Below are 26671 nucleotides of genomic sequence, written 5' to 3' on the forward strand. Positions count from 1 at the left end.
GCAAGCAATGTAACTTAGTGTAAGTTGCGGGATCTTGTATTACAGAACGAGTAAAGAGACTTGCTGGTAAACGAGATTGAAATAGGTATGCGGATACTGACGATCGAATCTCGGGCAAGTAACATACCGAAGGACGAAGGAAATGACATACGGGATTATACGAATCCTTGGCACTGAGGTTCAAACGATAAGATCTTCGTAGAATATGTAGGATCCAATATGGGCATCCAGGTCCCGCTATTGGATATTGACCGAGGAGTCTCTCGGGTCATGTCTACATAGTTCTCGAACCCGCAGGGTCTGCACACTTAAGGTTCGACGTTGTTTTATGCGTATTTGAGTTATATGGTTGGTTACCGAATGTTGTTCGGAGTCCCAGATGAGATCACGGACGTCACGAGGGTTTCCGGAATGGTCCGGAAACGAAGATTGATATATAGGATGACCTCATTTGATTACCGGAAGGTTTTCGGAGTTACCGGGAATGTACCGGGAATGACGAATGGGTTCCGGGAGTTCACCGGGGGGGGGGGGGGGCAACCCACCCCGGGGAAGCCCATAGGTCTTGGGGGAGACACACCAGCCCTTAGTGGGCTGGTGGGACAGCCCACAAGTGGTCTATGCGCCAAGAGAAGAAAAATCAAGAGGAAAAGAAAAAAAAAAGGGAGGAAGTGGGAAGGGAGGGGGACTCCCTCCCACCAAACCTAGTCCAACTCGGTTTGGGGGGGAGAGTCCTCCCCCTTGGCTCGGCCGACCCCCTTGAGGGTCCTTGGACCCCAAGGCAAGGCCCCCTCCCTCCCACCTATATATACGAAGGTTTTAGGGCTGATTTGAGACGACTTTTCCACGACAGCCCGACCACATACCTCCACGGTTTTTCCTCTAGATCGCGTTTCTGCGGAGCTCGGGCGGAGCCCTGCTGAGACAAGGTCATCACCAACCTCCGGAGCGTCGTCACGCTGCCGGAGAACTCTTCTACCTCTCCGTCTCTCTTGCTGGATCAAGAAGGCCGAGATCATCGTCGAGCTGTACGTGTGCTGAACGCGGAGGTGCCGTCCGTTCGGTACTAGATCGTGGGACTGATCGCGGGATTGTTCGCGGGGCAGATCGAGGGACGTGAGGACGTTCCACTACATCAACCGCGTTCTCTAACGCTTCTGCTGTACGATCTACAAGGGTATGTAGATCACTCATCCCCTCTCGTAGATGGACATCACCATGATAGGTCTTCGTGCGCGTAGGAAATTTTTTGTTTCCCATGCGGCGTCCCCAACACCTCTCCCACGCCAGTGTTCGAAATAGGTACGGATACAAATTCACTATGTTACGTCGCTATGGCGTATCACCTTGGTGTGGTATTATGATTTAGCTAAAGCACACGCAATTGATGGAATGCATGTCTCCCACTCTTTGTCCCATGCATATTAGTCCCTCCGTTCCTAAATATAATTTTTTTTGGATATTTTACTAGGGTCTACATACAAAACAAAATGTGTGAATCTACATTTTAAAGTGTGTCTATATACGTCCGTATGTAGTTCATTAGCGAAGCTTCTAAAAAGACTTATATTTAGGAACAAAGGAAGTATATGTTACTCTTATTGACATACATATATTATACCTCCAATCCGACCTGTTTGACATCATGCCATGTTCATGTCAACCATTTTCCAAAAACTCACAGTATAATGCATAATTCATTGTCTCGCGGAGAAAAGTTTTGATCTACTTATCAATTGTCAGGTAGTATAAAGAACAAAAGTACAAATTACATCTTGTTTTGTAGACCATCTAGCGGAAACTATAATCACTATAGCAAACCCAAGGTGCTCCACCATCATCGTCTCTCCCTCGCAGGAGTCGGATGAATTTTGTTGTAGTAGACAATCACGAGGTCATCGTACTAAGGCTCTAAGAGAAGTATACATTGAAATGATCCAACCGAACGAATGAAGACTAGATCTGTGGATCCATTGAAGACAAGCGTCGTTGAATTGTGCAAGATCCAGCGGAAACAAATCTTCATCCGCGTTTCGACGATGGGGCCTTGATTGGGATGATTTCGTCTTTAGAGAGCCGTCTCCACCTCATTACTTCGAACATAACATAAATGTCAACAAAACTATATGCATATGTTTTTAAAAATAACCCGTCCCATTGATAACGTCATATGAAATAAGGCATATCCAAGCACGAGAGACACTAGTGAACCGTGAAAGGGTACGACCGCAGGCCCTTCAATCATGAAGATGGACGGATAGAGTTTGGGACGATTGGACGGATTTATTAATACATCAGTCATTATTAACCACGACAAAAGCAGGAATGGGAAGATCTAATTATCTATGTATATGTTGTCATACAAGACGACCGAGTCAGGCTGACCATGCTTTGTAGCCGCATATCTGCACGAGACAACGACCTTAACAAGATTTCAAAAGCGCTCCTAATCATGTCTCTCCCTTTTTGGCAGGCGGGTCAGCCGCATCCGCACGGCCCTTAGACGCCGAACAGTGGAAACTATTCCAAATACGCATCTCGTTTCAAATTTGACCGGCAAACCAAACCCAGAAAGAACAGCGAACTGGACCAAGTGCCGAGGGTCGTAAGCTTGGACCGTGCGTGCGTGCGTGCGTGCAAAAACCCCATCGACTAAAACGTGCACCTGATCGCATCGCATAGTAGGAGAGCAGTTCAGAAACAAAACACAATCCTCTCCGACTTTCCCCTTCCCGGAGATGCAAAAAGGCCTCGTCGCCCACCCGACAAACCCCGGATAGCGGTGGAAAGCGATAGAACCCGCCAGGGCCTCGCACGTCACCGCATCCCGTTCCCCCCCCGAGTCCGTCGACAGCGACTGCCCGGTCGCCGGAGAAAATGACGTCGACCGTGGTCACCGTCACCGTCACCACCACCGCCACCTCCCGCCCTCTCCACCTTCGTCCCGCCTCCCTCCGCCCGCCACCCACCTCGGCGCCTCCCGTGGCCCGCCCTGGCGGCGGCCGCCATCGCCGCGCGGTCCTGCGCTGCGCCTCGGTGTCGGAGGTCGCGCCCGCGGTGTCCGCCGCATACGGCGCCCTCCTCGTGGGCGGCGGCGCGTTCGCGTGTACGTGCGCTCGGTCTCGCGATGACGTGATGCGCATTTGCTGTCGCGATTTCTTTCTTGACCGTTGATTTTTTTTTTTGGTTGCTTCTCGCTTTGTGCAGATGCGCGGTCGGGGAGTAAAGGCTCCATCCTCGGCGGGGTCTCCGGATCTGCGCTCATGGGCCTCGTGAGTGGACCTCCAACATTCCTCTACATTTTGTATGGATTCGCTTTTGTTTTGTGGGTCTGGTTTGTTGATTATGTATCAAAAAATGCTTGTGGCGAGATTCGTAACTCTCACAGCATACAATTATCACAGAGACGGCCATACCAATTTTACTTAAAAAACTTAGCTGGTAGGCAGTATATATGCTTAATGTCGGCTGGAACTTGGAAGAACTTGGACTGCAAGTGGATAGTGGAAAGTAAGCCGGAGAGGAGTGGATTCTTTTAGGCCAGCGAATGACTATAGGAATCTCTGTTCGACCTGTAATTTGTGCACCTGCATTATATGTACCTTTTCTTTTGTTTGGTGGGTCAAATGTGCAGTCTTGTAGACTGCAGTAAATATCACGGGTGACAAAATTCATAGCACTCACTGCATAGAATAATTGTAATTATGGAGGCAGCTAAACCAATTATGCATTTATGCTTAAACCACATTGGTAGTTTTAATGGAAAGTTGGAGACAAAATATGCTTATTTTAGGCTGGAATTTGGAAGAACTTGGACTGCAAGTCAGTAGTGGAACGTCTGGAGTGTCAGATTGAGAGGAATGCAATTTCTAGGTGCGATAAAGACACTGGAATCTCAGTCAACCTGTAGTTTATTCGAGGGTATGCAGAGTTTGAGATGACTTTATTTTCTCTTGCCCCGGCATGGTGAATTGAATTTTCAGCAATCTGATAATGTAGATGGATTTAGGAAATCCAATGGCATGACAGCTCCAACACAGTGGAATAGTAGTAGATTCTCCTAGGAAACACAGAGATTTTCCCGGTTCCATTTCGACCATTACTAGAAGAACTTTGATTTTCTTTCTGATAACGCGATCCTACTTCTGGAAGTGGTAATAAAGAAGAATCATTATAGCATACAATTCTTTGGCAACACATGCCGTTTTTCTTCATGATTGTAATTTCTACGAAGAAAAACAAATAGTTGAAACCAGCCGGATTGACCTCCCTGTGAGATATTACAACTATGTGTGCATACATAAAATGAGAGATGTATTTGCTATACACTAATATTTATGATAGCAGCTCCAATGTATATCTGTTTAATCTGCTCCATTGTAATCTAGGCCCATCAACATTAGCGATATAGACCTCTCTTTTTTATGCGACAATGTGGAAACTTCTATCATTTCAGTGCTAAAAGCAATATGCCCACTTTAATCTTGTTGTTATTGTCAAATAGATGTAGTATTCAAGTTCCGTTTCTGTGCTTCAATGAGAAATATATGGAATTATTTACTTGTAGTTATGTGTAAAGTATATGTGGTAAAGGTAATGTCATTATAAAAATCATTATGAAAATGTGATTTATTTGCTTGATGATAGTGTCGAAATAAAAGAATTGGTTAATTAGAAATTACGAATCTAAATGATATACGACTTGTCTGTACTATATGTAACAAGGATTCCTGTAGAAATATGTTCCCAGGTTCAGTTCCATGTTCTCTTACGAATATTTTAAGAATGCGATACCTGTGGAATTATGGTGTGGTGTTTATTCGTGATACCTGCAGAATTATGGTGTGGAGTTAATATATGAAAAGTCATGCTATTCTCGATTCCTTTCTTCATGCCATTTTTAAATGACATTTCTTAGTTCCATTCCTGCACATAATTTGTATTTTGAAATTTGAATCAGATTGAATTGTAAGGTTTCATGGTTTCCAGTTTTAACACTCTGCCATGCACAACCAAGATTTTGAAGTCTATGCTAATGTTATGGCAAAGTTGTATGGTTTTCGGTTGTAACAGAGTAACACTACCATCCACAAATGCAAATGACAAATGCAATCATAGAGGAATCAAATATAGCCCTCACTCCACGCATCTATTTCTGTGTGGAAATGACGAGAATTGCTTAAATTTAAAGAGCTTCAGATATAGGATTATGATTGATCGATTAGGTAACTCAAGCTGTGCGGAACACTCTGGTGGCTGATGCAATCATACAGCGTTGCGACCTTCACCACTACCAAAATTAGCTAACCCTTTAACAATCCTATATGACATCAGCTAATCTTTTAAAGCATTATCTCACACCATGGGCAAACCTCGAGCGATCTTCCATGTTGCTCGACTAAGTCATGACGAGACTTGCACAACCCGATTGGATGGTTAGAGGTTTATGTATCCATTGAAACGTCACGACAAAGCCCTCCATAGCCGAACACCACACAAATTTCAGAACCATGGAACCAAGCAGTGGAACAAACCTCAGCATTCCCGAGAAACTTACTACACGGTTTCCATCTCTAAGTAACATCTCCGCATGAACTTGCTAACCTGCATAGGGACAAAGACCTCCATTGAATCCAAGAGAGAAACCTCCGAAAGGTAGTGGAACGTGTGGAGTGTAAGGTGGAGATGAATGAATTTTCTAGGTGCACTAAAGACAACTGGAATCTTATTTCAGCCTGTAGCTTATTCAAGAGTAAGCAAAGTTGAGAAGACTTTGTTTTCCATTGCCCGGCGTGGTGAACTGAATTTTCAACACTCCGGAACATAATCTGGTATTGTAGATGCATTAAGGAAATCCAGTGGCATGACAGCTCATGCACAGTGGAACATTTCTACATTCTCGTAGGGAACATAGGGATTTTCATGGTTCTATTTTGACTATCATTAGAAGAACTTTGATTTTCTTTGTGATAACGAGATCCTACTTCTGGAATTGGTACTAAATAAGAATCATTATATCACACAATTCATTGGCAAACACATGCCATTTTTCTTCTTGTTTGGCTTGTCTATGCAAGAAAGAATTTTTTTGGAAGATAATTGAAACTAGCTGGATTCACCTTGCTGCCAGATATTACAGTTATATGTCTATATGTAAAATATAGATGTTGCTATATAACTGTAATGCTTATGACTGGATATATGGTTTTCTAAGATAAATGTAGCAACTTCGAGGTATATCTGATTAACCTGCTCTCTTATAATCTAGGCTCAGCTCACTGATGTAAGCGGTTAGTCCTCTTTTTTTATGCGGCGAATGTGGAAATTTCTAGCATTTCAGTACGAACAGTGATAAGCCTGCTTTTACCCTGATTTTATTATAAAATAGATCTAGGATTCAAATTCCATTTCTGTGCTTCAGTGAGAACAATATGGAGATCAATGGTATTGTTACAATGATTCATGTGGATTCATTCAAAATCCACTCCCTCCGTTCACAAATATAAGAAGATGTTCTAACATCTTATATTTATAAACGGAGGGAGTATATGAAAAGAAACAAGAACCAGAAATTTAATGTAAATGTAAAACAAATTTATTTATTTGCTTGATGGTACTGTGAAAATGAAAGAAATGATATAATCAACCAAGAAATTTTCACTCCTGTTGCAGAGAAATAACTAAAAAATGCAAATTGAAATGATACTACAAATAGTCTGAACTATATGTAACAAGGATTCCTGTAGAAATACATTCCAAGGTTCAAAAAATTCCACGTTTTCTTACGAATATTAGGAATGTCATTCTTGTGGAATTACGGATGAAGTTTATAACTTTATATGTGGAAATTCTTGAGTTAGAATTTTCGGAGGAATGCTATTCCTGATTCCTTTCTTAGAGCCACTACTGTACATAATTGGTATTTTGAGTCAGATTCCATGACAAAATTTCAGTGTTTTGGTTCCAAGTCCAACTCTCTACCATGTACAACCAAGATTTCGAAGTCTATGCATGTTTGATTACTAAAACTTGCAGTTTCCGGTTCTAACTCAGTAACACTATCATGCACAATCTAAACAGGGAAGTCTATTTACAGTTCCTGAATCTCGTACCCTAAAATAACGAGAAATTTCAATGTGAAAGAAGAACAAATTATGAATGCGCTGCGATAAATTTAGAAATAAGTACTCTTGGCGCAAGTCACTGAGCTCATTGGTACTTATCTTTTGGAGTAGCGAATTATCATCCTATAACTTGGACAGGTTCAGGATGCAGATTTATTGCCTTTTCACATTTCCTTCTAGAATACACCCTGGATGGTGTATTGTGCATTAAAGAGAGAAGTCATCTGCAGGGCAGGTACACCGCCACTCCACTGAGGATGGCTAGAAACAAAACGAAAAGAAACTTCTCTAGAGATTCATTGCTCATACTTGCTGATTCTATGGTTATTCTTACTGAACTTGGAGTAATGGCACTCCTTGTATTTCTTTTTAGTGAAAGAATCAACATCTTAGTAATCTTCCTGGGCTGTTTTGCCCTTTCTATTCAAATTTTTTTTTAGTAATCTTCTTTCTGCTGTCTGCTCTGATTAAGTGATCTCTGATTAAGTGATCATTATATCTTCGTACGTGTGCTCTGAATATTTATGCTAGTTTACTTCTTTTCTCTGCAGACATATTATCTGATGCAGTTTTCTGAGACGAAGGCACTGGGCGATGCTGTTGGATTTGGGTCTGCCTTTCTGTTTGCCTCTGTGTTTGGTACGTTTAACCCTCTTGTGCTTATGTCTAGGCGAAATCGGGGTCTGACGTTGCCGACCTTCATGTTTTTTCAGGTATCAGGTTGTACAACACCCGGAAACTGGTACCATCCGGCCTTCTTTTAGCACTCTCTCTAGGTGCCCTGGGAGTCTTTTACGCTGCTTACTTGCAAGACAAGGTGTGATGACTTGATCGCTTCACCAGCTCTAGTTCTTTGTACTACTAGCTGAATAATCTTCCTTCAAGGTTCCCTCTCATAAATGGAAAAAAAAATCGGACCGGGCACCGACAGTCGGTGTTCCTCCCAGCGTTGTAGCAGTCTCAACAAACAGCATTTAGTGCACCTCCGTTTGTTGATAATAATGATAAGATGTGGCCAAGCTTTCATTCCCCTATGCGCTGATTGCACTTGTTCGGGACTCCTGAACTGGACGTTTCAGAAGCCGTCGGCGTGGCGCGGCGCGAAGAGGTAGGTCGCCTGTATCCCGTCGATCACTGCTCGGCGAGCACCGGCAGCTATACGCCGTGGACCGGCCGTCGGGCGGGCGATGCGTGCGACGCATATCTGTGTCGTCTAGATGCTGGTTGCCTAGCCAAATCTGGAACCTGTGCGTGAACCGTGATGCGGCACCACTCTGTTTCTGGGGCAAGCGACATGGGAGGCCTACCGTCGCTCCTGTTGGGTGGCGTGCATTAGTACAAATCCGGGTCTGTTCGCGTGTTCTTCGGCCGCTGCATTATTGATCTGAACTTTTTGAAGGTAGATACGCGTCGTACTGTACTACTACGTTTCAAACTTCAAACACGTACTCCTCCGGTAGGAATGAATGATTGTGGCTCTAGCTCTCTGACAAGAGCGCACGCTCTTGCACATTGCCTCGTCAGTGTTCCTCCGGTTCAGAGCAGAGGTCCTGCTCCCCCTCCGTCGGGCATATGGGTTTTTCCCACACAGACACAGTGCAGCGGGCAGCGTTGCAGCAGCGGAATCCACAGGGTTTTGTGGACCGGGTTCACTTCGGGGCAGACCATGGTACGTTGGCCGCTTAATCATTCATGGCGTCCTCGTCGAGACGTCGACCTCCACCGCAGGGAAAAGCGAAGCGGTACGGGGCGTACCGGCCGCCCGGTGCACTGGCAACCGTCCTGAACTAACTGGCACGTCAGCCGCGGTGGCGCTGGCGTTATATACGGGGGACGGCCCAAGCTGGACGTCCCCGACCCCGTTCCAGCTGGGCGAGCTTGTTCTCTCCCCGTCCGTATCGACCACTCCCACGTGATAATAAACCAACAAGAACCATTCGTCCCCATGCAGATAACTTAGATAAGGCAGGGCCAGCCAGCCAGCCATGAATCGTGTGTGCTTGGCTAGCTTTTGCTGACTGACCGTCAGAGCTGCCCTCCGTGGGTGTGGTGCTGCTGCACGGACTATGCTATGCTATGTCCACAATGAAAACAGCTGAGGAAGGCATTGAGCTAGTACTCGTCAACGACAAGGAGACGTCTGAAATTCCTCCGAGGAACGGAAACGGAAGCCTTGCGGTGGAGGACTAAAGTTTTGGCATTTCCGGATGGAGAGGTTGCGCATTGATGGCGCGTGTTTGGGCATCATCACCTCACCAGGTTCCTCCCGCGTTAAACGTCCGCCGTCCCGTGCACCCTGCCGCACCCACCACCTCCACCACCCTTCCCCATAACTCTGCGCACGGGCCCTCCGTTTCAGGCTCCCGCTTTCCTCCTCCTCGCGGGCCAAAGCGCCACCTTTTCCGCCTGTTTGCCACGTCCGGCACAAGCGGCCACGGGGTCGACGCGCCCTAGAACATCTCGTGCCTCGTGCCCACCCCCCCCCCCCCTGGCATTCAGCTCTCACGGTCACGGGCTTCTCCCTGTCAGACGCGTCGCAAAACCGAAAATTTGAACGCACCCATGCCCTGCTGCTAGAAAGCGGTAAAGTTGGAGCAGTTGCAGTACAAGTGCGTGTGTGAGTGGACGTTCAAACGAAAGTAAGTGTGTTGCAGACGAACAAGGGACACCAGGTGGATTCGTGTTATCATTCGAGATCGACGGTTTCTTGGAAGCAATCTAGTAGTAGGAGCAGCTAGCTACACTGCAGGAATCGGCCACGTACGTACACGCGCGTCGCTACACGCGCCACGCCGGCAGGGGCGGGGGTTGCCGGCGGCGTGGCGGCGTCCTCTGCCGGGGCGCCGTCGGCCTGGCGGCCGGCTGCTCCGGCTCGCGGTTGGCGGTGGTGGGGGCGAACACCTCGTCCCAGATCTCCGCGAAGGCCCGGAGGATGGCGTCGTGGTGGCGGGGCGCGTTCAGCGCCAGGAAGCGCCGGAGCAGCTCGCGGAGCTCGTCGCCTGTCACGATCCCGTTCTCCACGATCATGTTCACCATCGACCGCCGGAAGTCGCTCAGCGGGTCCTCCGACTGCTTCACCACCGCCACGCTCCCGTCCAGCCCTCCCCCGCCGCCGAATCCGTTGTGGTTGTTGCTGTCGCAGCTCATCGCTTTCCGGTGCTTTGGCGCCGGCTGCGGTGTCGACGAGCGCTGCTGCTTCTCGTCTTCTTTGCTCTTGGATTTATCCTCCTCGGCCTTCGCGTTCCGGAGCGGCTCCAGCGGCGGCGGCGGGGGCAGCGGCCGAGGTGGCAGTGGCGTCAAGTGCGCGTCTCCTTCTGGCCTGCTCACTTTGTCAACGCTCTTCGCCCTCCGATGCTGCTGCTGCTGCTGCTGGGTTTGAACCTGCGAAGAAGACGGCGGCCGCGGCGGCGAGAAGTCTCCGTGGCCTTCTTTGGTGCTGGGCTTGTCCTCGCTGCGCACAGCTCGACGCTGCACGGGCCGCGACGGCAACGGCGGAGGCGGTGGAGGAGGAGGAGGCGGCAGCGGTGGCGGTGGCGAGAAGTGATTTCTTGGGGGGCTCTTGGTCCGCGCGCACGACTTGATGCTCCGCTCGAGCTCGCTGAGCTCGCGCAGCAGGCCGGAGAAGCTGGTGGGCGCGGTCGCGGAGCTCTCCCGCTTGCACTCGACCTCGTCGGCATCGGCGTCGGCATCCTCCCACAGGAAGGAGGAGGAGGCGGAGGGCACGGTGAGCGTGCCCGTGGACGTGGACGCCGACGGGTGCGTCCTCGCCCTGCGCGACGTGGCCGTGGTCGGCGTGGACGCCTCCGTGCCGGAGCGCGGCGACGAGGCGGCCACCGCCGCCGCCGCGACGGCCACGGCCTTGGGGTCCTTGCAGCCGCAGCCGAGCGCGAACCCGACGCCGCCGAACCGCTTCCTCGCCGCGACGCCGTGGCCCATCCCTCGCGCGCTCGTGTCAACTCCCAGTCACTCACAGGAATCTCCGAAGGTGGCCGGCCGGCCTTATATCGCAGAGCGCTGGCAGCTCACAGTGGCATATGGTGGCTCCCGACCCTCGAGTTATGAAGCCAGCGACGAGGAAGGAAGCTACGGAGCGGAGCTGCGTCGCCTGTACATGTACATGTACTACCACTGCGCGCACGAATCCTGTAACGTGACGACGGGCGATCCGCGCCGTCCGTTCCCCTCTTGCTTAAAGACACGATTTGATGGTGGAGCCGGATCCCCATCTCCTCCAAACCAAACCACCGCGGCGACGAACAATAAATACGCGCAGAGACGAAGGAAACCCTGAGCGGCCTGGTTGGAGTTGCTCTCTCTTAAGCCGGCCAGTGAGCCGTGCCCTTCGCGGCAATGTTGGACAGATACAGGGGAACTACTCCTACAGAATACGCCAACGGTGGCGCTGTGGTGTACTCATTGCACGCACGTAGTATAGGATAGCAAAAGGGCTATTTGTTAGTTAGTAGGAGTATTGCTAGTATTATGTATGTATAGTATAGTATGCCCGCTACCAGGCGCATGTGCAATCATACATCCTTTTGGTTTGGCGAAATGCGCAATCGTACATGGACTCACACCCTGGAGTTTACAACTGAGATGGTCCCTGCCGCATGGACCTGCATCTGTTGGAGTAGATTGTGTGCTCCGATTATTCCGAAGGAAGAGAATGGAGGGCGCCGCCGCTTGTCCTCATTTGGGGAGGGAGGGAGCAAGGCCAGCGGTTCCGCTGGATTTCTGCGACTTTTGGGCGCGCTCGCATGTGCCGCCGTCGGCCGGATTGATCGATCGATCGGTCGAATCTTCCAATCGTAAGTGTGCCCAATACTACTGTACTACAGTACCAAGGATGTGATTTCTTATCTTATAAATATACTGCACTATCTTAATCAAAGCTGATTGTTGTAGGTTCTGTAGCGGCTAACCACCCGTGTCGGTCCCGAGCCACAGATCCGACTGGGATCCTCTGATGGGCCTGCGCATGTGCGGACATCGCTCTCGTGATAGAGCTACCACTATGAAATTAAATTAAAACCCGGCTTCCTTCCCTGAGGGCAGGTGCAGCTCCATCCCATTCACGCTTGCCACCGTTGGCCAGATGAATGTGCGCGTATCCAGCGGCGAGGTCGTACGGACGCCATCAATCTCTACGGTCAAATCATTCGAATTGAACGCCCATAAAAGCCCCTGGGGTTGCTTCTGCTGCTGCTCTGCCCCGAGATCCATCATCTTCCTCGGGCCGGCCGTCGAGATTGTGCTCCTCTGCGGTAGTACGACCGCCGCGAGATCGTCCCGTGTGGTTTGACCCCAGGTTTCGTGATGGCAAAACCGGATGGATAGATGGAAGGAAATGCGACCAAATTTACTGGTGGCGCAATGAAGAAGCTGCAAAGAAAGAAGCGCGCATTCCGGAGGTCGTACGTAATCCCCACTTTTAGGGGGGAAATCCTTAATTAGCTCCACTGACTAATATTTTTGTACACAACACACGCGGACCCTCATACAAAGGCACATTCACTCATCTAAGTGGTAGGGAAAATTCCGTTTTGAATCCGCATCCGCGTCCATTTCTAAAGATATGGTATGCATTTATACCAATCCGCCCGGATATGGATGCCAAAACAGATGTTGCTCAAGCGGATATGGTAGTGGATATATTAATATATTATATCAATAATATCCGATTGATGTGAATTATTTAGTATTTTTCGGTATTTTTATGAACTATTCAAGGTTATCAAATAGGATTATTCGATAAATTTAGCGCAACCCGCAAGCCTAAATATCCAATTAGTCCACCAATTAGAATCATAGCATATAAATTGTTGTTGTATTGGTGTAAGTTATGACTTTAAATGTTTGGTCACCCTCTAGTGTTATGTGGTAGGAAAAATTGTTTGCATAGTAAACCTAACGTTCCTAAATATAAGTCTTCTACAATGCAAGGTGTTTAGGGGAGGAGCTTAGAGAAATAAATCAGTTTTTTCTTAAACGCCGGTGCTTATTTATACAGAATAACCGTTTAATTAGGCATCCTCCTATAGAAATAAGCACTAGTGCTAAAGGAAAACTTGATTTATTTTACTAAGTAGCTCCCTAAACGTCTTGCATTGTACAACGCCTTAGAGATTCTACTATTGACTACATACAAAGCAAAATGAATGAATCTATACTTTAAATTATGTCTATATACATATATGTAGTACGTAGTGGAATCTCTAAAAGACTTATATAGGAACGGAGGGAATATAAGTAAAATCATGTCTCATGGCACACATGTCTTGATATTTTTTCTTCTATTTCCGGTCCGAGTCCGCTCCATTTCCATTTTGAATCCGTAGTCCGATAGAATCAACATTCCAATCCATATCCAGTCATTACACGCTACACTCCGAATCCAACAACAAAATATGGTAAAGGGCATGGGGAAGTATTATCCTATTCTATCGGACATGTTTACATCCCTACACTAAGCCTTATGTGCGCACACTCGTGCACCCTACCTCTATGAGAACCTCTAAGATACTGAACCAACATAACATCCTAAGATTGATGAAGTTATCACAGGCGTCTCTATAGTTGACGAGAAGAAAGCATGAAAATCAAGGAAAATACGAGCACGAGTGTCAAGTCTAGGACTTGAACTCTAGTGGGTTCATTCCACCATAAAAGGCTATGTTTTAGCAATTAGTAAGCATTAAGGGCCTCTTTGATCCTAAAAACTCGAGAATAGAGAAAACTTAGGATTAGAATGTCATGGTCATCTCAATACTATAGGAAAGGTAGCTCGACGGGTAGTGGTCGGCTGTGTCGAGGCACTAATTGGAAGACATCTTTGTTGAACATGTTTCAAGAGTGGCGACTGAAGACGATGTGCAACTCGGATGGCCCAAGGTACAACCATGCTGAAAGACCAATTCAGCGGTTAATGACGATGTCCCGGCTAAGGGGCCTTTCATCACAACATTTCCTGGCATTGTGGGATGGGCCGCGAACCCACTTTGTTGGGTCCGTCCTGGGCCGTGTTGGGCGGCCCATAGCATACAATCGGAATTTTCTAAAGGATTTGACGTACAAGACAAGAGGTTGGATTCGTGGAGGATTCTGCCTCCCCATAAGTAGCCGACTAGGATACATGTACCCTAGGGTCCCCGATATGCTATATAAACTAGGGTCCGAGCTCGTAGGTAGACAACTTACAATCTCTCGGTGCTTTGCACTCTCGATACATCCCAACGCAATAATGCAAAGAGCTGGAGGTAGGGTATTATCTCCTTTGCGAGAGCCTAAGAGCATCTCCAGCACGCGCGCAAAAAGGCGCGCGCGCTAAAAAACGCGAGTTTACCGCGCGCGGGACTGAAATGCGCGCTCCAGCGACGGCGGGAAAACCGCGCGCGCGGGAACCGCTAGCGCGCGCGCGAAAAGGCGGCAGCCCGCGCGCCATTTTTGCGGCGCCGCGTCCCGCGCGCGCCATAAAAAGCAGCGCGCTGCCCTGTCTCTCGCGCCGCGTTCTCTCTTCTCTCTTCCTCTGCCACTCGCGCCGCCGCCGCGTTCTCCCTGCCTCTCGCGCCGCCGCCGCGTTCTCCCTGCCTCTCGCGCCGCGCTCTCTCTCCCTTCTCGCGCCACCGCCGCCGCCGAGCCACCATGCCGCCGCGCCGCCGGTCTGCGTCGGGCTACCGCGGCGTTCGCCAGCGCCCCAACGACGGGCTCTATGCCGAGATACGGTCCGGCGATCTCCGGCTGAGCCTCGGCACGTACGACACGGCGCACGAGGCCGCCCCGCGCGTTCGACGCGGCGGCGTGGCGCCTAGGCAGGCCGCGACTGCAGATGAACTTCCCCGACGTCCGCACGCTCCAGCAGGCATTAGACCTGGCCCCGCCGCCTCGTCTAAACTCCGCACAAGACCGTGCTGAGCACACTGCGCTGCAGCGCCGCCTCCTCGTCGCCCAGGAGGACGAGCGGGTCATGGTGGAGTGGCGCCGGCGCCACCCGGAAGACGTCGCCTACGAGCAGGAGTACTGGGAACGGCGTCGCGAGGAGGACACGCGCCGGCGCCGCGAGGAGCGGTTGGATAGACGTCGTCGGAAGGCTTTGGCATGTGCGCAGGCCGACCTCGTCAATGCAGGCGGGAGTTCCTTCTTCACTGAAGAAGATGAACGATGGTTTGACATTTGGCTGTCAACCTCCGACGACACCGACGACGATGGTGGTGCAGATGACTGGAGCGACTAGGATTAGTATTTTTTTTATCGAACTATCTAGCACCGAACTATCTATCTATGTTTTCGAACTACCTATCTAGTTGCTATCTATGTAAAATAACTTTGTATCTTTTTTTTAAATGCAATCTAATTATTAAAAAAGTTTGTGCGTGCTGCATTTTTGGGCACTGCTGGAGCGGCGTGCGCGGCTGCATTGTAACGCGGCTGTTGGAACCAGCGCTGCGCGACACGTAAAACCAGGCGACCAGCGCGCGACAAACTCGTTTTTTAGGCGCGGCGCGAAGCGCGCTTGTTGGAGATGCTATAAAACATGGGTAAATCTTGTGCCCTTCTTACCATCGCACCAAGTAGCCTAACTCAGGATATTCTATCGATGGAACTCGGGGATTTAGCGCGAATAGTGGTGGTGCATGCAGGTCGTGCTAGGTCAATGTCGTGGATCGATGCGAGTTCGTATCATCACTCATATCGATTCCAACATGACCTTTATGTCGAGGTAGATGCTCATCTTCGGCGTCACCACTTTAGTTGCCGACTCGACTACCCACCTCGGCCAGATCAAACATTTGTTGCAAACCGGATTGTAAAATTCAACAACATGGAGTACAACATTGATTGTCACACAGAGATGATCTTCACGGATTAGGTGTATCGCCCGATCTGGGAGCAGCACGAGTCTCTTTCTTGGGCATGATGTGAGAGCAGGCCATAGGGGAGCGTGATAAACCTTTGTCGTGATTGACGTCAGATCGGACCCCGAAGCCACTATCTCTAGGCATGATTTCAGATCAGGCCCCGGAGGAGCGTGAGAAGCCTTTGCCAGTTTGATGTCACAGATCGGATCACGGGGGCGCTTCCTATGTTTGGTGTCAAATCATACCAAGAAGAATAGAGGGAAACTTCTTCTGGACTTGATGTTAGACCGCATCAATGAAATCATGAAGTCAGCTCTCCCGGTCTCGATGTCAGATCACATGAGACCATGAAGGCAACAAGGAACGGATCCAAGTTTCAGAAAACGGCGACAACGGAGTGTTGATGTCATGCGGATCATGCGATGATGAATGCAATGGATAAATAATTAACGCGACCAAAAAAATAATATATGTTAGGCATCTGAAGAAATCGGTCTCAGGCTGTTACACTCTCCCTCTCGCTTGCTGGATCAAGTGAGAGGAGACGTCATCGAGACGTACGTGTGCACATCTCGTAGGTGATGTTCGTGCAACATTGGATCGGATTGGACCGTGAAGAGTACGACTACATCAACCACGTTCATTAGAACACTTCCTTTATCGATCTACAAGGGCATGTAGACGCTCTCTTGCTTGTTGCTATCATCTCTTAGATTCATCTTGGGTGACTTCGTAGGGATTTTTTTGTTTTCCATACAACGATTTTCATCAATGGCATCATGAGATTGGTCTATGCGTAGATGTTCTGCACGAATAGAACCCAATTTAGTTGTGAGTATTGATGTTCATGTTGTTTCCCTCCTTTGTTTTTTTGAATTTGACGATATTGTAGGATGAAGAGGTCGGGACCAACTTTACTTGTCCATGCACAAGAGACAGGTTCCACCCTTGACATGCAACTTTTATATTGCATAAAGCGGCTCACGGTTGTCTGTTTCTCCTACTTTAGTCAAATCTTATTTGACAACAGTTGTCCGTAAACAAAGTTAAAGGGCAACTTGTATATTACCGTTGTGGTTTTGCGTAGATAACAACGGTTCTTATATGTTCACCTTAGAAGCCATGTAAAATTTACAAGAACAAAGTAGAGCACGTCTAACTAGTTTTTGCACGACATGTGATGTAGTATGGTCAAGATGTGATGTGATATATGTGATGTATGAGATGATCAGGTTTCGTAATAGTTCACAACTTGCATCGATGAGTATGACAACCAGCAGTTGTATGACCTAATTGTCAATCATTACACGCCATGTAATTGTTTTACTTTATTGCTATGAGTTAATAATAGTTGTAGAAGCAATAGCTGGTGGAGACAAGTGCGTGATGACAACAAGACCTAGGTGCTATGCTCGTGGAGATCATGTCAGTGCTTTGGAGATGGAGATCAAAAGGACAACAAGACAAATGCCATATCATGCCACATATTGCTCTCATGTGATGTTTATCTTTTATTATCCATCTTACTTTATTTAGATCGCGACTATAGCATTATAAGATGATCCTTCAAACTTGATATCAAGATTCTTTGTTGCACGTTGAGGGATGATCATATGATTTTATTATCTAGTGAAAGTATGAACCCTGGGCCTTATTATCAAGCATTTATACAACATTTTGCTCATTCTTTTACACTTGTTACCTTGCTGTTTTAAAATTTTAGATGACGAAAACCTACATCTACTATCCATACTACACTTGTATCACCATCTCTTTGCCGAATCAGTGCATCTATACAATTTGCCATTGTATTGGGTGTGTTGGGGACATAAGAGATTTTTTGTATTTGATCGTAGGATTGTCTGAGAGAGACCATCTTTATCCTACACCTCCCATGGGTTGATAAACCTTAGGTTATCCATTTGAGAAAAAATTACTACCGTCCTACAAAACTTTGAGCTTGGAGGCTGATAACCCACAAGTATAGGGGATTAATTGTAGCCTTTCTCGATAAGTAAGAGTGTCACACCCAACGAGGAGCTAAAGGTAGAACAAATATTCCCTCAAGTTCTATCGATCACCGATATAACTCTACGCACGCTTAACGTTCGCTTTACCTATAACAAGTATGAAACTAGAAGTACTTTATAGGCGTGATAGGATAGGTTTGCAAGAAAATAAAGAACACGTAAATAAAAACTAGGGGCTGCTTAGATAAACAAACAACTAAGTTAGTCTTAGTAGAGATCTTTTTATCACAAGAAGGTTATTTGTCCCTAGGCAATCGATAACTAGACCGGTAATCATTATTGTAATTTTATATGAGGGAGATACATAAGCTAACATACTTTCTCTACTGAGATCATATGCACTTATGATTGAACTCTAGCAAGCATCCGCAACTACTAAAGATCATTAAGGTAAAACCCAACCATAACATTATAAGGTACCAAGTCCTCTTTACTCCCATATGCAACAACCCACCTACTCGGGTTTATGCTTCTGTCACTCAAGCAACCCACCATAGGAAAATCATGAACACATCGCAACACCCTACAACGGGGATCCCTCACGCTTGCGCGACACAGAGAGCCCCATAGGACAACATCAATAATAAAACATGCAACTCAAACCAATCATGATCATCAATCAACCCATAGGACAAAACAGATCTACTCAAACACCATAGGATTGCCATACATCATTGGAAAATAATATATAGCGTTGAGCACCATGTTTAAGTAGAGGTTACAATGGTGATAAGGGGTGTTACACCGCTACATAGAAGGGGAGAGAGTTGCTAATGACGACGGTGAAGTTGTTGGTGTAGATCGCCATCACAATGATGGCCCCGACGACGTTCAAGTGCCACCGCCCCCTCCTTATTCTTCTTCCTTGGCCTCCCTCTAGATGGGAGGAGGGTTTCCCCTTTGTTCCTTGGCCTCCATGGCAGCGGAGGGGCGAGAGTCCCCCCGAGATTGGATCTCTCTCTCTATTTCTTTCTGTTTTTGCGTTCTTCTGCATTCCAGATTCTGGCGTTTCACCATTTCTTATATTCCCGGATATCTGTAACTCCGATTGGGCTGAATTTTAACATGATTTTTATCTGAATATTAGCTTTCTTGCGACGAAAGAAAGGTACCAACCGCCTTAAGGGGTGGCCACAAGCCAGCCTGGCGCACCCTACCCCCCCAGGTCGCGCCCCTCTGGCTTGTGGGCCCCTCGGTCACCACCTTGTGTTGATTCTATTTGCCAAAATTCACATGTATTCCAAAAAAATTCTCCATAAGTTTTTATCTCGTTTGGACTTTGTTTGATATGGATTTTATGCGAAACAAAAAACATGCAACAAACAAGAACTAGCACTGGGCACTAGATCAATATGTTAGTGCCAAAAATAGTATAAAAACTTGCCAAAAGTATATGAAAGTTGTAGAATATTGGCACGAAACAATCAAAAATTATAGATACGACGGAGACGTATCATCATCCCCAAGCTTAATTCCTGCTCGTCCTCGAGTAGTTAAATGATAAAAAAAGATAATTTTTGATGTGGAATGCTACCTAGCATAGTCTTGATCATATAGTCTAATCATGGCATGAACATTAAGGCACGAGTGATTCAAAGCAATAGTCTATCATTTGACATTAAGACAATAATACTTCAAGCATACTAATAATGCAATCATGTCTTCTCAAAATATCATGGCTAAAAGAAAGTTATCCCTATAAAATCATATAGTCTGGCTATGCTCCATCTTCATCACACAAAGTATTGAATCATGAACAACCCCGGTTTTAGCCAAGCAATTGTTTCATACTTTAGTATTCTCAAACTTTTTCAACTTTCACGCAATACATGAGCGCCAGCCATGGGTATAACACGAATATGGTGGAGGTTGTGGAGAAGACAAAAAGAAGGAGATAGTCTCACATCAACTAGGCGTATCAACGGGCTCTGGAGATGTCCATCAATAGATATCAATGTGTGTGAGTAGGGATTGCCATGCAACGGATGCACTAGAGCTATAAGTGTATGAAAGCTCAAAAAGAAACTAAGTGGGTGTGCATCCAACTCGCTTGCTCACGAAGACCTAGGGAAATTTGAGGAAACCCATCATTGGAATATACAAGCCAAGTTCTATAATGAAAAAATCCCACTAGTATATGAAAGTGACAATACTGGATACTTTCTATTATGAAGATCATGGTGCTACTTTGAAGCACAAGTGTGGAAAAAGCAATAGTAGCATTGCTCCTTCTCTATTTTCTCTCTTTTTCCTCCTTTTTTGGTGGGCTTCTTTGGCCTCTTTTTTCTATATGGGCTTATTTGGCCTATTTTATTTTTCATAAAGTCTCGAGACTCATCCCAACTTGTGAAGGAATCATAGCTTCCATCATCCTTTCCTCACAGGGGACAATGCTCTAATAATGATGATTATCACACTTTTATTTATTTACAACTCAAGAATTATAACTCGATACTAGAACAAAAAATGACTCTGTATGAATGCCTCCGGTAGTGTACCGGGATGTGCAATGATATAGCGTAGCAATGACATAAAAAAACGGACAAGCCATTAAAACGTCATGCTAGCTATCTTACGATCATGCAAAGCAATATGGCAATGATGGTGCGTGACATAATAAACGAAACGGTGAAAGTTGCATGACAATATATCTCGGAATGACTATGGAAATGCCATAAGTAGGTAGGTATGGTGGCTGTCTTTGAGGAAGGTATATTTAATGCACCGGTGAAAGTTACGTGGTACTAGAGATGCTAGCAAATGTGGAAGGGTGAGAGTGCGTATAATCCATGGACTCAACATTAGTCATAAAGGACTCACATACTTATTACAAAAAATTATTTGTCATCGAAACAAGGTACTACATGCATGCTCCTAAGGGAAGGGTTGGTAAGAATTAACCATCGCGTGATCCAGACCTTCACACAAAGGATGAAAATAAATAAATAAATAAAAGCGTTGACAAACGAATTTATAACAAGAATATACAGGGACTCATCTCTTATCCCCAGGAAACAAGGAGACAAACCTTTGACTTGTGAGGCTGATTAAGTACACACAAAAAGTAAAGAAAGATGCATGGAAATCAAAATGGCATGCTTCATCTCTCACCTTTCTTCTCGTTGCAAGTTCTCGTACCTTTGTACATCTATACTCAGTACAAAGAACAAACGGGGGGAAGTCAGTCTTGTACTTTGGACGGAAGAATAAGATTCATACAATATAATTGCAAACAAGAGTGATGGGTGCATGTCGACTGAAGAAAATGACCTGCAAATGGGACAACCCATCAGGCAGCAAGTACAAACGGCCTGGCTACACAATAAGTAGCAGCAGAGACATGGCAAGAAACTAGATTCATCATTCATGTACAAACACAGCAGACAACCGGTGCAAAACAAGAAGGAAAAATGGATGCGGGGAGGACAAACGAAAGAAGTGACGCGCCACACTGCAGGGAGTGGGGTGAAGTCAAATGCTAGCGTGGTCAGGGGTGTGACGCCTACGGCTAAGGCGCCACACAGTGTAGTGTGACACCTAAGTGCCAAGCGCCACACAAAAGGGTTAGTTGAGTGAAATTTTTTCAAATGCAGTCCAGTTTGTGAATTTTTTGTGTCTAGGTTAAATTTGTCGATTTTGCCATATATATGGGAAGAGGGAGTAGGAGTATATGTCCTCTGAGTAGGATAAAGAAACTACTGATAGCAATGCCAGCTTGGTTGGTTCTCCAGTCTGAACTGAAGAGCAGTTCGGTTAGGTAACCGAAAAAGTCACCATGATGGGAGTGCAAACGAAAAGAAGCCCACATGTGATGGATGTAAAATCTTCCTGCATTGCCCTCCTGGTTCTACCGCGTCCACATCTGCTCATTCCACTCACGTGAACTGCCAGGGATTACCTGTAGCGCGCATGAGGCCGCTGGCCGCCTGAACGCCGAAGAAGATAAGCACGAATGAACGATGCAAGTACTACACATCAACAGGGCCAGTTGGCTTTAGCCACAGGGACGAATGGTGTTTGTTTTCAAGCGACTAACTTTTTTTAATCCTAAGGACTAAAGAAAAAAGTCCCTTCAGTAGAGTCCTTTTTAGTCCCTTAGGCTTTGTTTGATACTAGTGTTTTTTAAGAGATTGGTGGGGATAATCCCCAAGGGATTGGGTGAAACCCCAACCTTCACCCAATCCCTCTAAATCCTCATTTATCCCCAATACACTAGGTAGGGGTAGTGTATTGGGTATTGAGAAAAATGCACTATAATTTGGGTATTTGAGGGGAAATGTGGGGATGAAACATGTCAAATACACTAGAATCAAATGATGTTATGGGATCTGTGGGAATTGAGGGGTTTGACCGGGATAATCCCCACAAATTCCCTAAAATACACTAGTACCAAACAAGGCCTTAAGGAAAAGTCCCTCCTGTTTTTTTACCTAGGGATTAAAATAAACTTTTCTTAGTCTAGTCCCTCTAAAGAAACATCACCTAACTAGCCTGTGCTCGTGCGCAGTGATCAGTAGTTACTCTGCGTAGCTTTACCTATCCATGCCGCTTTTGCATGATGGGCCCTGTTTGGATCCATGAGTTAGAGTTAGAGTTGTTTAGATTGGACCAATATAACCCCAAAACATCCAAACAGGGAGGGTTAGAGTTGGTTAGATGCATCTAACCCACCCTAAAAAACTAACCCACCCAAAAGGTGCTTATTTGAGTTAGAGTTGGGTTGGGCCCACAAAAAGTTACTTTTCTCTCTACCTCCACCACACCAAATCCTTGATAAAGGAGACAAATGATTGGAAAAGGTGTATTTATTGACAATCTAACCTTCCATCCAAACACCTATTTGGTTAGAGTTAGTTTAGGGTTAGTCCAGGGTTAGAATGTAACTCTAACCTCTAACCGAGTTAGAGTATCCAAACAGGGCCATGGTGTTCCTCTGATGACTTTGTAAGAGCAACTCTAATGGGGTGATTCAAAGAGTCTGTTTGAGTCGGCCGTCCGTCCAACATCTGTCCTGTTTTAGATATGGATCGACAGCGCGCCCAACGCGCTGACCCATATATGCCGGTTGGCCGTTCTTTTTTGCATTAATTTGCATAGTTTGAATCAAATAACATAATATGGACAGAATAAAATAGCATAGCTATTACAAGCCGAATAAAAATAAAAATGTCTCACATAGTTTTGCAAACGAATAGAAAAACATAAATCTATTGGTTGCCAACATGAGCCCACATATGTTCAACCAAATTATTTTGCAGTTGCACGTGAGTTTTCCAACGACGCATGTCTTGATGAAATTGGGTGAACTGTTCAAACGTTGTCGCTCCTCCATGCTGAGGCACAACATTATCACCCTGAAACTGAAACCCTTGATCGTACAGACATTTCGGGCGCTTGTCTTCTACGATCATATTATGCATGATCACACAAGCAGTCATCACCTCCCACAGTTTCCACGTGCTTCAGGTATTAGCAGGATACCGAACTATGGTCCATCAAGATTGCAAAACACCAAAGGCACGCTCGACATCCTTCCTAGCACTCTCTTGCTCTTGAGCAAATCTTTTCCTCTTCTCTCCGACAGGGTTGGGTATTGTCTTGACAATAGTGGTCCACTGAGGATAGATACCGTCATCCAGGTAGTATCCCTTGTCGTAGTTGTGGTCGTTGGCAGTAAAGTTCACCGGTGGGCTGTTGCCTTCGGCAAGCCTAGCAAACACCGGTGATCTCTGAAGCATGTTGATATCATTGTGTGATCCGGCCATGCCAAAGAAAGAGTGCCAGATCCAGAGATTTTCAGATGCCACGGCCTCTAGTATGACAGTGCAAGCCCTGACATGGCCCTTATACTGCCCTTGCCAAGCAGAAGGGAAGTTCTTCCACTCCAGTGCATGTAGTCTATGCTACCAAGCATCCCTGAGAAGCTCCTGTTGGCATTCATCGCCAACAAACGGGTTGTATCTTCAACAGTCGGCTCTCTCAAGTACTCAGGGCCAAACACAACAATAACAACCTTGCAGAACTTATACAGGGACTCTAGGCAAGTATACTCGCTCATACGGACGTACTCGTCAATGAGATCACCGGGCACTCCGTATGCAAGCATTCGGATGGCGGCGGTGCATTTATGATAAGAGGAAAAACCTATCTTGCCAACGGCATCCTCTTTGCACTCGAAATAGTCATCATAGCCGACCACCCCCTCTCTAATACGGTTGAAAAGATGCCTACTCATACGGAAACGGCGGCAGAATTTTTGATGTTTGAACAACGGGTTTTTCGTATCAAAGTTGTCCTTCCAAAGAAGGAAATGCCCGCTCACTCGGTTGCAATTCAACGCCGGAAGGTGGCCCGGAATGGAGCCACGGAACAACGGCGACTGGTTGTTGAGGTGGTGATGGACCAACACGGTAGCCAATATCTCCTCCTCGTCATCGGACGACGAATCGTCAGAGTTGCAAAGGAAATTGTGAAAAAAAGAACTCGTCGGCGGAGTCCATTTTGTACCTCGGAAAACTGTCGAACAACTTGCGGCGTCGACGAAGGAGACAGCCGGCGAACAGAGTCACGACGCGCACGGACCAACTAGCGTCCGACGAGCGTGCCGGTGAGGATCTGGCCGGGCGGTGAGGTGGCTTCTTGGTCGGGGCGGGCGGGGGTGGGAAGGAGTCGGCTCCCCGGCGGCAAGACGGCAGCGACGGGCGACGTGGGAGTGGGCGGCGTTGCTGGGAGGATGTGAAGGCGCCGGTAGCTCGCAGAGCCGCCAGCAAAAATGGGCGGCGACATCAACGACGAAGGAGGCGGGCGAGGGTTGGATAGGGGAGGCCAATGTGCCACCGACCAGCGGGCCTGGGGGAGGAGAAGGCGAGTATGCGTGCGTCCGTCGCGTGTCCGCGTTGACGCAAATCCGGCTAAAAAATGGGCCGGGAATGGGTCGCCCGCGGACGAAAACTGGACGTGCGTCCGTTTGAATCGGCGCGTTGGGCCTCTTTTTGTGTGCGTGCCGACCCAAACGGATGGCGACGGGCGAAATAGGTCGCCCCATTGGAGTTTGTTAGGGCATATTTCTCCTAAGTGGTTTTAGTGATTGATGACAATTGTTGTGCGGACTAATCTTGTGTCCTCAGCATTTCAGAATATTCTCTTCTAGGCACAAGATGACTCGATGCCCCTCGGAGGTTCTCGAAGACGGTTTTTCTTCTACATTTCTCTTCCTAGTTTGAGTCATAGGAAAGTCTTCTTACCAAGAGGGGGTCCGCGTCGGAAAGGTTTGGGTGGAATCCTCACGCACACACCTCATGCACCCACCCATATTTTGGCTTCAATGGAGCACCAATGTGTTTTCTTTGCCTATGCAAAAAAGGGTAAGCGGTAGTACCGTTGTACCACCGGTAGTACCGCTCTCAGAGCGGTAGTAAATTTTTACTACCGCTCCAGGAGCGGTACTACCGTCCCAGGTGCGGTAGTAAACTTTTACTACCGCTCCAGGAGCGGTACTATCGCCCGAAGTACGGTAGTAGTTTTTTACTACCGCTCCAATGGCGGTACCACCGCCCTCAGAGCGGTAGTATTAATTTACTACCGCACCGACGGGCTTTTTTCTCGCATACTTTCCCACGGAGGTGGTGGCACGGTAGTACCCCGGTACTACCGTGGTTGGTGAGAAGCTGAGCGGTAGTACCGCTCCCAGGAGCGGTAGTACCGCTCTGGGTAGCGGTAGTACCGCTCGTGCATTTATGTGGTAGGTGGGTAACGGGTGGATCTGCCCCCCCTCTATATAAAGGCATCTTCTTCTTCCTAGAGCTCACATTTAACCCCTCTAAGCTCCATTGTTGCTCCACAAGCTCATTTTAGCCCGATCTCTCTCCCTAGCCAATCAACCTTGTTGATTTTCTAGGGATTGCTTGAGAAGGCCTTGATCTACACTTTCACCAAAGGATATTTGATTCCCCCTACTAATCCCTTGCGGATCTTGTTACTCTTGGGTGTTTGAGCACCCTAGACGGTTGAGGTCACCTCGGAGCCACATTCCATTGTGGTGAAGCTCCGTGGTCTTGTTGGGAGCCTCCAAGCTTTGTGTGGAGATTGCCCCAACCTTGTTTGTAAAGGTTCGGTCGCCGCCTTCAAGAGCACCTATGGTGGAATCACGACACCTTGCATTGTGCGAGGGCGTGAGGAGAATACGGTGGCCCTAGTGGCTTATTGGGGAGCATTGTGCCTCCACACCACTCCAAGGGAGATATACTTCCTGTCAAAGGGAAGGAACTTCGGTAACACATCCTCGTCTTCATCGGTTCCACTTGTGGTTATCTCTTACCTTTACTTTGTATTTGTTGGTGTTGTAGAGTATCTCCTACGTGCTTCTTTACTCGTTGCTAAGTAGCATCATATAGGTTTTCCTCCTAGTGTCATGTTAGTGAATCTTTATGATTGCTACTCCTTATTTATTGAGAAAAGCTAAAAATTGGTAGTTGCCTATTCACCCCCCTCTAGTCAACCACATCGATCCTTTCAATTGGTATGAGAGCCACGTCTATTTATTAAGGGTTTCACCACCCGAAGAGTATGGAAGGCGAAGAGGGAGTTCCCCATGGGCAACCCGAGGCCATGGACTTGACTTCGGTCACAAGGGACGACTTGAATACGGCTATGGCCACCCTCA

At 47.1% G+C, this 26671-nt stretch overlaps 2 protein-coding genes across 2 annotated transcripts; one reads left to right on the top strand and one right to left on the bottom strand.

The window, feature by feature from the left end:
* The first annotated feature begins 2623 nt into the window (after window positions 1-2623).
* On the top strand, window positions 2624-8158 carry LOC123427434 (protein FATTY ACID EXPORT 4, chloroplastic). Its single transcript, XM_045111479.1, has 4 exons — window positions 2624-3106; window positions 3208-3272; window positions 7676-7763; window positions 7838-8158. Exons 1-4 carry the CDS (start codon window positions 2878-2880, stop codon window positions 7945-7947), a joined length of 492 nt encoding a protein of 163 aa, XP_044967414.1. The 5' UTR covers window positions 2624-2877; the 3' UTR covers window positions 7948-8158.
* A 1588-nt stretch (window positions 8159-9746) lies between these two features.
* Window positions 9747-11946, bottom strand: LOC123430628 (myb-related transcription factor, partner of profilin-like). Its single transcript, XM_045114483.1, has one exon. It carries the CDS (start codon window positions 11058-11060, stop codon window positions 9903-9905), a length of 1158 nt encoding a protein of 385 aa, XP_044970418.1. The 5' UTR covers window positions 11061-11946; the 3' UTR covers window positions 9747-9902.
* Between the last annotated feature and the right edge of the window lie 14725 nt (window positions 11947-26671).

This window comes from Hordeum vulgare, chromosome 2H (genome assembly GCF_904849725.1).
Source record: "Hordeum vulgare subsp. vulgare chromosome 2H, MorexV3_pseudomolecules_assembly, whole genome shotgun sequence".
NCBI lineage: Eukaryota > Viridiplantae > Streptophyta > Magnoliopsida > Poales > Poaceae > Hordeum > Hordeum vulgare.

Coding starts and splice junctions, on each gene's coding strand:
- LOC123427434 (XM_045111479.1), top strand. CDS start 2,878: ATGACGTCGACCGTGGTCACCGTCACCGTCACCACCACCGCCACCTCC. Junction 3,107..3,207: donor GGGCGGCGGCGCGTTCGCGT/GTACGTGCGCTC, acceptor CGCTTTGTGCAG/ATGCGCGGTCGGGGAGTAAA. Junction 7,764..7,837: donor TCTGTTTGCCTCTGTGTTTG/GTACGTTTAACC, acceptor ATGTTTTTTCAG/GTATCAGGTTGTACAACACC.
- LOC123430628 (XM_045114483.1), bottom strand. CDS start 11,060: ATGGGCCACGGCGTCGCGGCGAGGAAGCGGTTCGGCGGCGTCGGGTTC.